The 12,408-nt window shown below is 39.2% G+C and overlaps 1 protein-coding gene across 1 annotated transcript in view; it reads right to left on the bottom strand.

Moving 5' to 3' along the window:
* Positions 1-7,595: 7,595 nt before the first annotated feature.
* Positions 7,596-12,408, bottom strand: part of LOC102295065 (protocadherin alpha-C2) — a gene marked incomplete at its 3' end in the record, with an annotated part of 22,964 nt that continues 18,151 nt past the window's right edge. Inside the window, 1 exon segment of the mRNA XM_005951725.3 lies at positions 7,596-7,855. Within this exon segment, the coding sequence (XP_005951787.2) occupies positions 7,596-7,855 (260 nt within the window).

The raw sequence follows: 12,408 nt of genomic DNA, 5'->3' as shown, positions 1-12,408 counted from the left end.
GTGGGCGCAGAAGAGAGGAGTGTAGCATTCTTGACCGCAGCCTCCACCTGACACGCAATAGTAACTACCTTGTCCAATGTAAGGTCCTCCTCCAGCAGCAATTTATCTTTAACAACACTGAGATTAGCATTAGCAACAAGCTGATCCCGAATCATTTCACCCTCCATTATTCCAAAACCACATGGCACAGCTAACGCTCTGAGGGCGGAAACATACTGGGTCACAGTTTCATCAGCCCGCTGAACTCGCTGTCTGAATGTGTGCCTGCATGCCACTACATTCACTTTAGGGACAAAGTGGTTTTCAAGCGCAGTCATGGCGTCAGTAAACGTTGTACCTTGATTCGGCAGTGTGTAGAACAGTCGTTGTCCCTCTGGTCCCAAGCAATATAATAAGACGGCTCGTCGTCTCGCCTCCCGTAGCATTTCTCACTAGCATGTAGTTCTCAAAGAATTTGCGCCACGTCATAACCGGTATACCCGGCTCACCCGCATGTTGCAAAAAGGGCGGTGGGCTCGGCACTGAAGCGCTCATCCTCGTCGCCAATTTGTTGAGTTTGTAATCAGGTAGCGGAGGAGAGGACACGTCTGGGTTCAACACTTTCAGCCTTTACAGCGGCACTCCATCTTTTTTACCTCTCTACTTTCTTCTTCTCCCCTCTCTCTTACCCAGCCTCATTAGCGGCACCCCTGGTCTGACAGGGTAACAGCATGTACTAATTTGCTTCCTTTATTATAGAACCTTGTAAACACAGCAATATCTACTATAAAATCCTAAATCTAAATCAAAAGCAGTCCTATACTCATGAGTCATTTAAAACTTTTCACAATAACTCTATCAAGGCATTACAATTTTTTTATTATGTAAATTATCACAATTCAGCAAATTAGCCCATGTTGCCTCAAAACAATGTGGTCATTAAATTACACTGTATTCGAACCAATTACGCACTTATTTGTAAGGGTCTTTCAGGCCGAGACTGAGACAGAAAAAGACTGAACAGGGTGATCCAGAGGGTCAGCTCTGTTCTAGAATGCCCTCTGGACCCAGTGGAGAGAGAAAGAAATGACATAATTTAAACACAAATCAGCGTGATGAGAACTACTGATAATGAAAGTAAGCATCTTTGCGGAAAAAAAATATCTGAGGAGAACTTTTTTATCTTAGTTTGTCCCCGGTCCCATCCGAGGAGGCGGGGTTTATGACCTATACTGTAGCCAGACACCAGTGGGCGATAGAGACATTTTATGATTATAATTTCATCAGTGTATATTGTGCTATAAATATAGTGTCAGTTATATGGCTGAGAGTTAGCATTGTTAAAATGTTATATCACGACTGAAAGTGAAAAAGAGAGTTACAGATCATGGAGCTGGCCAAAGTACCACTGTCACTATAGCAGAATTATGAAATGTGCATGCTTCCTGGCAGTAGAAGGGAGTATATGGGTCAGAAGTGAGAGGCAGATGCATGCACAACAACCCCCCCCCCCCCCCCCCCCCAAAAAAAATTAAAAAAAAAAACAAAAATTAAAAAGAATTAAAACTAAAATTAATGATATTATCTATATTTGTAGACATTGTGCTTGATTTTACACTAAATATGTGCATTTTGATCCAATCTTTTTCTTAAAATATTTTCTTTTTTTTTTGTTTATTTGCTTGTTTCTGCTTGATATTCATACAATACACTAACAATAGATGGCAAATTGATCAAAAGAAAACAACCACATTTTAGGGGGGATTTTTTTATTCAATAAGAAAGAAAAAGGTAACAGCAAGTGAATAATTTAAATAATGATTTAAAATCAAAACTGAACTGAAACCCTTCAGTTGCATGAATGTTAGGAATACTAACAATTATCTTTCCATAATGAATGCCAATTTTGATTATGAGAGGAGTGAAATTTCAAATAATGTAAAAATGCCTAGCGTTATTTACCTGTCTGGTTGAATTGTGGTCAAACGTGCTGTCATATTTTAACCAGTAGATGGCGCCTTTTACTTAGTACTCTTGCCTATGAAAAGAATGCAACACTGATGAATAAGTGGCAAGTGCAGTGGGTTATTCGTGTAGTGTTTCCCCACTATGTGTTCATATATGTTTCATATGTCCTCACTGTAAAAAAATCCTGGAAATGTCTGACATTGCCAAGATATAATACTCTATGCATTTAGGTGAAATTAACACTTTCATGCTGGACTTTCTCAAGCACTGACACGTTCTACACGCACTGCATGATGGTTAGTGAAGTCCAGCAGTTCTGTTTAAGCTCTGCACATATTTCACATATGAATTGCTTTCTGCTTCTGCATATAGCAGTAATGTTGATTATATACTCTTGCTTGTTTTTATTAGAAGGTGAATCAGGCTCCTACCCTCACAAATGTACAGAACATAGAGCACAGCTGTTGGCATATTAGCCCATTGTGTGATCTATGATTGTCTGTGTCCTGTGACTGATGGGGATCAGTTATTCCCCCCCCCATTATTACACTTGCAAAACGCTACAGTTTCTGATAGGAGCTCATGTAATGTTTATATGCTTTTTATGGTAAATGGTAAATGGCCTGTATTTATATAGCGCTTTACTAGTCCCTAAGGACCTCAAAGCGCTTTACATCCAATCATCCACCCATTCACATACACAGGTGATGGCAAGCTACATTGTAGCCACAGTCACCCCGGGGCGCACTGACAGAGGCGAGGCTGCCGGACACTGGCGCCACCAGGCCCTCTGACCACCACCAGTAGGCAACGGGTGAAGTATCTTGCCCAAGGACACAACGACCGAGACTGTCCAAGCCGGGGCTCGAACCGGCAACCTTCCGATTACAAGGCAAACTCCCAACTCTTGAGCTCATTTTATGAGATTCAGTGCTGGCCCTGGATGACTGATTTCGACTTGTGGTCTGTGCATGTGAGCCATGTGTAAGGTGCAGGACTGAAGGATAAATAAATTAAATTAAAGTAAAAGGGTAAATGCTGTGAGCCCATTAAGCCCATTAAGGACAAATTGCAACTTGGGTGCTATAAATGTTTCAGCTACCAATAAGCCCTTCAAGATCATTTGTCTTAATCAGGCTGAAATTTTTTTCCTAATTCTCAACCTACTGTCTAATCCAGTTTCCTTAACTCTTTTGCACTTTCTCAGAGGAACTGCCTTTCCAAGTTATAACTTGTATCTCTGTTTTTGCCACAGGCCAAAATTATTCCTCATATTAATCTCACTATCTTAACTCAAGTCACTCAATTTTGCTTCCTTGACAGGATGATTTTCCTGAGTCACTGCAGTTTCAGTGCACATTTATATGGCATTTCGTTTCTGTTATGTTTTTGACATTTTTTTGTTCTGGCCTTCATCCATTAGTTCCTTACATGTCCTAAAAAAATATTGTGTAGTCTGTGTTTATGTTGTGTTTTAATTTGTTCACATTTGTGTCTGAAAGGTACAGTGTGTAAATAGTGTCAGCAAGTGGCCCTCTGTTGTGCTTCTTTCTGTTTGCTATGTCATGATATATATCCATATTCATTAGCCAGAGATTCACTGCTCTGCAGACCAAACACTGTGGGCTACTTTTCTGCAACCAATCCAATTGTTTTGTTTGCTAATTTGTTTGTATACCTCAAATGAGCTAAAATATACAAATACCACAACATATCTTGTAAATCCTCATGGGAATGTGTTACTGTAGGGATTTTGAATGTGTGGGCGTAGGTCTTTTGGTTAAAGTGTTTTCTTATCTGTTGTTCCTGTTAGAAAAGGAATTTGAGATACTGTATTGAATCTTCAAATCAGTAGCTATAGTCATTTGTGAAATGCTGTCTGTGGCATATAAAAGGACACACCCATCCAGGGCACCCTGCTGTTTCAACCCTCCTGTGCTTGCTAAGTATATAAGGCTGTTGCTATAGAGACTATTCCCCAAATAGCCGTAACCATGGAAACTGTCTCCAGGAGAGAATGAAATAAAGAAACGGATGTTGCATCTTTGCAAGCATTTTTTTTAAACATGAACTCTTGAACCTCTCTCATCACAGTCTCCCCTCTTTGGATGAAAACTGGAAAGAAGGAGACTTTATTAGCATTAGTATTGGGCTATTAACTCAGCATTGAAAATGTCTTACATTTTGTTCAACCGAGATTACAGATAAAAGCAAAGTAGGAAATTTGATTTTTTTTTTAAACAGTCTAAAGTAGGAAACTATTGAACTTCCTGACAAACTGGATAAATGTATTGATTATCAATGTGGCATTTTATCTAGGCCAGAATGAGTAATGGCTCACTACTGTGTAGGTGTTTCGACAAACTCACACACTGGGATAAATCTACTTAGCCACTCTATTAAATTATGGTGCATCTGGAAGCTTACTTTCACATGGGACCATTTGGATCATCTGTGACCATGCTTTTAATGAGGAGAAATTAGGCACCCAAACTAAGTACCTCAATGTGCTTGTCTTTCATCTCTGCAGGGAACAAGTCTTTGTACCTGACTGCATGTCAGTTCAGAGAAAGTAGGATGTGAGCATGTGTGACAGAGAAGAGCTGCCTGCAGATATTTTGTTTGCCATGCCCTCTGTAAGGAGACGCACTTGTTTTCTATATTGCCTGCCAAAAAATTGTAATTGTAAAGGCAACTTTTAAATAGGTGTAGTATTTTAAACGTGCACATGAACTGGGTGCTAAAAAATAGATTTTTTTCCCCTTAAAACCTGAAATAGATTTAGTCACTATTTAATTGGCCTTCAAATGACAGGGGGAAAGCACAGAGCTATCTCTCTCACACACACAAGACAATATATTCACATGTATTTTAATAAAGCAAATTTTATTAGTGATTTATAAACCAAACACATTACCACTGTATCCATTTATGGAAAATAAAAAGTCAAAAAAATAAATGAAGTAAATGAAATTCACTACGTCACTGTCACAGTTGATGAGAGGGTGTACAAAAAAGGGTTTTACAACAGATCTTGGCTGATCCAATCAGAACAGCACATAGCCACCATAATTCACCACCATACATTGGAAAAGAATGACAGCATGAACACTCACTAAACACAAGCATACACTACATATATCCTTTTATTTTGTACACTGGATTTTTTTTCTCTTTTTTATTTTTTAAGAGTGAAAGGGAAGTGATAGCTCATCATAGGATCATACATATTTCAGTTACAATAATACAGTGTTAGTTAGGTCATCATGTCAAAGCCAGACACAGAGTGATTTTTTTTTTTCATTTTTTTCTTGCTTTGTTTGTTCTCCAAAACAAAATTATCATTGGTGAAAGAAAAATAATGAACTTGCGTTGAAAGGTATCACACTATAGCATTTACAAATATCTAAAGAGGTTTAGTGGATGCCATACAACATCTGTGGAGCGTGAAGATTTTAGTACATCGATGTTTGGCAGAGACAGAAGTACATACAAATATCTCCTGTGCGAGTAATGAAGAAAAATGATAATACAAAAGAATAAAATCATAGCCATCTATCTATTTATATATATATTTCTCTATATAGTATGTGTTTCCTTAGAGCAGTACATGCAGCAGCCACTTAATGGAGTGACGTCATACTGAGCCGCAAAACTCTGGGGATGTGGCAACAAGTTACAGGCAGGGGGAGGGAAACCAACAGAAGCAGGCCTTGAGGCTAGTGTGTGTGCCCCTACTTCAAAACCTCTTGAGAGAGGATTGGTGGGATATAGCTCTGGGATCGGAGTCCTTAGTTGCCCATATTCTTATCAAGTTTCAATTGCTAATGTAGAGGCAATCTAGTCTACGCTACATTTACAGCGTACATACAAGCTAATATGTGAACAATCAGCTGGAGAACTTCTCTTGTACATGGAGAGGGAGGGCCAGCCCACGGCACCTGTCTCCTCACTCTATCCCAGTCCTCCAGGGTCCCTGTAATCAGCCTCATCCCACCTGGTCCTCTCTCATTAGTGGCTACAAACAGGAAATGAACCACATAGTGTATTATTCACAAGTTAAAAGCGCTGAACCGTTTTGCACTTAAGAAACATCTGACAAGAGTTCAGGGCATAGCCCCTCTCCCCAACTGGGTTTCCCCAGGCCTCATCCACATTACTCCATGCTGCTCTCAGCAGCACACCACAATGTTCAGAACGGGCCACTCCCAGGACTGATCCTGGGCAGGGGGTTAGAGTGGGGATTAGGGTCAGTGTTTGAGGGTAAATGGTGATGGGTATGTCAAGCAAAAATCATTTAAAGCTATGAAGAAAAAAAGAGTATGTTATAATGAATCTCTTCAGAAAATGAATGAAAACATAACATGTTTACAAACTTCATTGTCACAAAAAAAGGCGGTTTGGGCAGGAGAAGATGGCTCCTGGCAGCATGGGGCAAGTACAAGCAGGTGAGCATTTGTAAACTCAAGGTATTGGGTAAGGACTGGTTGCTACCAAACATTCAAAGCAGAAAGCATTAGGCTTTTGCTGCAGCGGGGGAGGAAAGATGGTGTTATCAAAGACTCTCCTGATGAACTCAAAGTTTTCATTAGAGTCCACTGACTCAGCATGGAGTCATGTGCCAGCCCTGCTGGACTCTCCCCTTGGTGATACTCAGGAGAATCTGAGGTGTCTTCTCTCCATCTTTCCAGTGTTCTCTGCATTCCTCAGTTGGGGTTCTGGCGGAAGATGTGTTCTTTCAATGCAGTGAGCAAATACAGAGTGATTGCAAATCATGCTGCATCAATCCTGAGAGAGTTGATGTGCACCTCATAGGCAACTGTGCAGGGCAAAAAGCTTGCAGTGTCTGGTTTCAAGCACTTTTCTTTTATGCCAGCTGTTTTTTGCTCCCTCTCTCTTAGTGTCAAGTGCTTTCTGTGTCCACTTTTTCATGATAAGTTTGTGTTTGCATGTTTGAATATGTGAGCATGCGTATGTGCATGTGGTTTCATTGAGATCTCAGGAAACACTGTTGGTAATTACCAGAGGAATCTGCAGCAGTTTCTTGTTAGCCTTAATTTAGGTGACTCTCGCCCATGATATTTACAAGTAGAGTGTGTCCAGCTCCAGACTGCAGAAATCTGTCTCAGTCTTTTTTTTTTTTTGTTTCTTCTTTTCCTTTGCTGGCACAGCTTTTAGTTGTTCTCGTAAAAGCATCTCATCTCCTCTGAGAGAGAGAGAGAGAGGGAGTGATTTATACACTTTAGTTTGGATGGGGTAAGACAGAGGTGCCAATAAGCCCAGTGGGTTAAAGGATGTCGTGAGTTGACTTGGGGTGTGTAGGCACATAGGGGTGTGGGGAAAACGCTATAATTTTATTAGGTATTGTATTATTTGTTCAATCAAGGCAAGATATGTAATTTACCACAATCAGGAACTGAAGGTAAAATAAATCTTGAAAAGGCCAGGTTCACAAAGGAGAGAGATTTTTAAATTAATATTATGATCAAAATGTGAAATTAGGAAATAGTTTTACAATGTATTTTTCCCAGTGGACTTAAGTTGGTACCTCTGTTTTAACAACACCCTTTTCTACTTTGTAGTTTTAATTCTCTTCTCATCTACTCATCTCCATCATCTTTTCCTTTATCCTTCTTGTCTTTCTTTTCCTTCTTCTTCTTCTTTTTCTTCTTGGCCTCCTCTTTCTTTCCAAAGGTAATGAAATCACTCTTGTCGTCCTCGCCTCCTTGGTTTTGTCTGATAGATATTATGGCAGGGGAGCCAGGGATAATGAAGGCTTCTGGGGGAACTTCTCCAGGTTTTAGGTGTTGTGGAGGTGCACCTGGACCACCGGGGCCATAGCGAAAGTGCCAGCTGTTGCTGTCTACGCCAGCACCCATCGGGGGCGAAACCTCTCCTCCTTCACCATCTGAAAGAAAAGAAAAGATGGAATAATAGTTTATATCACGTTTCTTTTTTTCTTGAAATGACTCAGTGGTGGCTGTGTGCAACTATAGCACTGTAGGTTTACTACCAAAAAAAAAAAATAATGGTAAACTATGGTGGTATTTTATGGTCATCCTTTCCATTATTCTGTGTCCTTCAAATGTTTTCATGTCATCAGATTTGTATTTTTGATTCTTAATTTCTTAACGATATCAGATAAAAGTAATCATTTTAGCTTATAAATCATGCCTATAAGAGGCAATCACTGTGTAATCTGCTACTGCAAAGTAAATGAAAAGCACAGGGAAAATCTGTCCTTCACATTCATATACATTAATCAGATTTACTAGGTTAAAAGTCCAAATGCAGTTAAATGTCAATGATCTCCACAGCAGTCAATGAAAAAAAAAATTATCAGTACATAATTATTGGTAACAACAGACATGACATGATATAAAAGGTGGGAAGTGGTTGAACTTTGTGGGAGGTTTAAAGAAAGAAAATATAAAGTGGGCAGTAAATCAAAATCTCCCTACCTATCCAAGCTAATATGACTTTAATTACTATGTTAAAAGCTGAGAAAGGTCTTGAACTGAAGCTGTGAGAGGAATTTACCTTGGAGAAACATTTCAATTTTATTAGATAATGTATTAGCTGCTGCAGCCAGCTCTTGGGTTATACACTGCACTGCTAGAAATGGTAGCATGTTTATGAATGGATGCAGACATAACACACCATTATTCAGTCACAAACAGCTGTATTTCGAAAGGCCTGGACAGCCAGCCTGACAATGCTTCAATGCATGATCACATCCTTACTTAGTTGGTTGGTACTTTGTTATTGCACAGAACATGATAACATAAGGCACAGTCACTTTGGTTCTTTCCTCACAGAAATTACCTACTTGCCACACTTGCTTTTCATATTCCTTATATTACTCTGATTCCTTTTCTGTGTTCTTTGCAAAGAGGAGATAAACTGAACACGGCTCTATTCAACCAAAAGTAACAGAGTCTGGGAAAAGAAGTGTGACCTCATGCAGTACCCAGAGTAAAGAATACCAGCTTCCAAAATTATCTTATTCTTTTATTACCTACTGAGCTTTCATGTTACACACTATGTCTTAATTTTTTTTTTATTTCAAGTCAAATGTCAGCCTAAATACAAACGTGAAAGGCTTTGTTTTTGTGGCAGTTCTATAACTATTACAGAAAGCACTCAACAGCACTCACTGTTTGGTAATTTCCTGACATTTAAATTTGCTTTGTGGCGTTTCAGTGCCTAATACAGAGGCCTAATGCACAGGCCAGAGGAGATGCACAAACACATGGGAGGTTCGACTGAGGCAGCGAAAGAAAATTGTTGTTCTTTGGTAAAAATGTGTCTTACCAAAGTAAGACCTGGGAGGCCTGCAGGGCCATAACATTAATCTGCTGTTGAAAACGTAATACTAAGCCAGTGTGACAGAAAACTTTTAAATACACTAAATATAACTTTTTAATTATGATTATTATGATTATCTTGTGTAGTTAAAAAAGAACCTCAGACATAAAAACATAATTTTCACTTCATGAATGTAACAGTAGATGTGAGCAAAGGCAGAACTGGGGGAACTGTTTCAATAAATCCGGATAACCCACATAAACATTACATTGATAGGAATTATAGTGGCTATAGTGAAAGAGTGATACACCCAAACTCTCGGGTTCCATCAAGTTGAAGAATAATAAACTAAATCCAATTCTTATGTTCTATTTAATTAAAAAAATGTCTTCGTTGTTTCTTAGACTTGTTCCCTCCTTTAAACTTATTAGTTGGGATGAGATGTGTCCCGCTGATTGAGGCGGGTACTCCTCTAAAGCTTGTCTTGTTGGGAAACTGCCCAAGCTGAATCAGAAAACAGGATTTTTTTTTTCAAATTTGAATAATAGCTGACATGATTAGGTGGAATAGAGAAACTACCAGGCACCTAGTAACAATCGGTTCAACATTTCAATAATTTTCAAGCGAAACAAATAAGCAATTTAAAGTTTTACCTTCTCCAGTGTAAACACTTGCATATTCATTTGCACTTTATTACACTGGAATTTGAATATATGTGTTTTAGACAGTTGGTTGGGCTTTAAGAAACAATGAATAGTAATACACTAAAAAAATAATAATAATAATCATTGAAATAAAAATGAAAATAATTAAGTGGGCCATGTATTTGCATCATTCCCCATTGCTATAGCCCGCAAATATCATGCTTTCATTGACTGTGACAACACAGCTGTAAGAGCTATAGAGAGAAGACTGAACTTGACAAAGAGACTGAGAAGATCAGGGCAGACAGGCTTTCTCTAAATGTAGACCAAGAGACAGAAAAAGTCCCATTCATTAAGATGACAGCCTTTCTCCCATGGATAAGCCCTTATCCCTTTCCCCCCAGCAGAAATATAAGACTGATTTTATAATCGCAAAAGCAGAGGAGAAACAAAGAAAAGAAAAACTGAAGCACTAAATGAAAATGCATAACACTGAAATACTGGCAAAGCTTTGCTCTAAAGTGTCCAGTCTCTTGCCTCTAAGAAATTACCTGTCTAATTCAATGTGTGAACTTGATGAGACAGCAGTGCCTCCATGCAAAGTTACAATCATAAACGGAATAACACCCTGGAGAGTGATGAGTCACGCTGGGAGCACGCAGATGGGAAACAGTAAGGCTGAGTAGAGTGACACTAATAAAAAAAGACACTGTGTTATGTGGGATTATAGGGATGTGGGGTCAAGTGAGACTATAGTCTGGTCATGATCAGCTCTGGTGCAACTAAAAAGGTAATATCATAACAGAATCCCAACTCTGTAAGGCTCATAGGTCATTTTGATGTTACTAACTACAGTAGACAGTGATGTGTATTAGATCTGAGATGTAACTGCACATCTGTCACTTTTATATTTAGTACTTTGATGTGCTAAATATAAAAGTGCTTGTATGTCTCTTCATTCCATCTTCTTTGTATCTTTTACTTCACAGTGGTGACACACTTGCCTCACTCAACACTGATCTCAACATTATTGCATCAATATTAAATGCTCATGTTTTTCGCACACTAAAACTCCACACCCTCTTTCCTCTGTCTATCTCTCATTTCCCCTGACCTTTCAACTAATGTAGCATGGAAATTTACTCATCCAACTGCCATCCCTCCAGTTAATGACAAGAGTCTTAATCAAGTCTAACAGTGTTTATAGTAACATCAATGTGACTGGGTATTAACCAGTTTGTCCATCAGTGATAACTACCATGCACATTAGAGATGAAGATGTTCATGTATTTCATAGTTATGACTATTGCCCCTGTCTGAAAACCTCCTGCCTTTGCACTGCTAGAAAGATACAAGCCACTCCAATTAATAATTTTGGATTAGCAGTCTGGGTTACTGTCAGTGCTCTCCTGAGCTGATCTCTGGAGTCCCCAGTCGTGCTTCTCTGCATGCAAATGTCCCATTGCTCCCCCTGTGCAGCCAAAGGTTTTCACAGCCACTCAAATCACCCCAGCTCCATTTTGCCACATCTACTTTATTCATCCGCTTGTCCTGCCTTACCATCGGCCACTCGGGCAGAAGCGCAGTGGAGCGCAGTGCAGCGTTACATAACGAGCTGAGAAGCAAGAGGAGGAGGAAGAAAAAGGAGCCAGAATGTGCAAGGATGGATGCAGATATGAAGCACTCACCACCAAAACGGAGGGTGGGAGCAGAGAAAAAAATGTATTAAAAGATCCTCAAGGTGCATTTTGTTTTGCTTTTACCATACTGCAGTGGGACCACACCCTTTTCTAAAATAGCACCAGTCTCTGTTACTGTTCTGTGCTGAGCATTGAGTGTGTGTACATTTTAATAAAAACAAAATGTGATAATACCGTATACCTAAAAGCCTAATTCTAATTCATGCATCCAGTTTTTTTTTACTGCCTTTGTGTTGATAGAAGAATACATTTGGGTGGCTGAATAAATCACCACACATTCTAAACTGTGCTGACGGCAAATGAAATAAGGATACAGCTAAGGGTAAAAATACTATGCAGCTGCAGGTGTTTGCAGGTATTCAACGACAATTATGCATTAATATGCAGTATGTATGTGTCTGGATGTGTCTGTTTGGGTTTCATGCCAGACTGATCACCTTGCTATTTGCTCCCACCTAGATCATGTGGCAGATGGTGGACACAAGTCCCCAGAGACAGGGTTTAAATTTAATGTAAAATGACAATAATTTTCAGTGTATGAGTAGAAGTTTGAGACGTTCCTATTTGTCTGTATAGGGTTTATGTAGCCATGCAGGTGCTATAACAACAACATTTAGAAAGTGGAGATCGATTTATTCTCCAGAGAGAGGGAGAAAAGTAAGAGAACTGGCAAGATATTTAAATATGGGATGGAATAAAAGAACAGACTGACAATAAAGGAAAGTAAATATCTGAGCTAGGAATAGAAGGCAGATGGTGAGTAGAAATTCAGAAACAGTCCCACATAGCTTCTAGACTGTTCTACTTTA

The sequence above is a fragment of the Haplochromis burtoni genome, unplaced genomic scaffold (assembly GCF_018398535.1).
Source record: "Haplochromis burtoni strain Fernald_Lab_line unplaced genomic scaffold, NCSU_Asbu1 Contig_1037, whole genome shotgun sequence".
Classification (NCBI taxonomy): domain Eukaryota; kingdom Metazoa; phylum Chordata; class Actinopteri; order Cichliformes; family Cichlidae; genus Haplochromis; species Haplochromis burtoni.
This window is presented reverse-complemented; position numbering and strand designations above follow the sequence as displayed.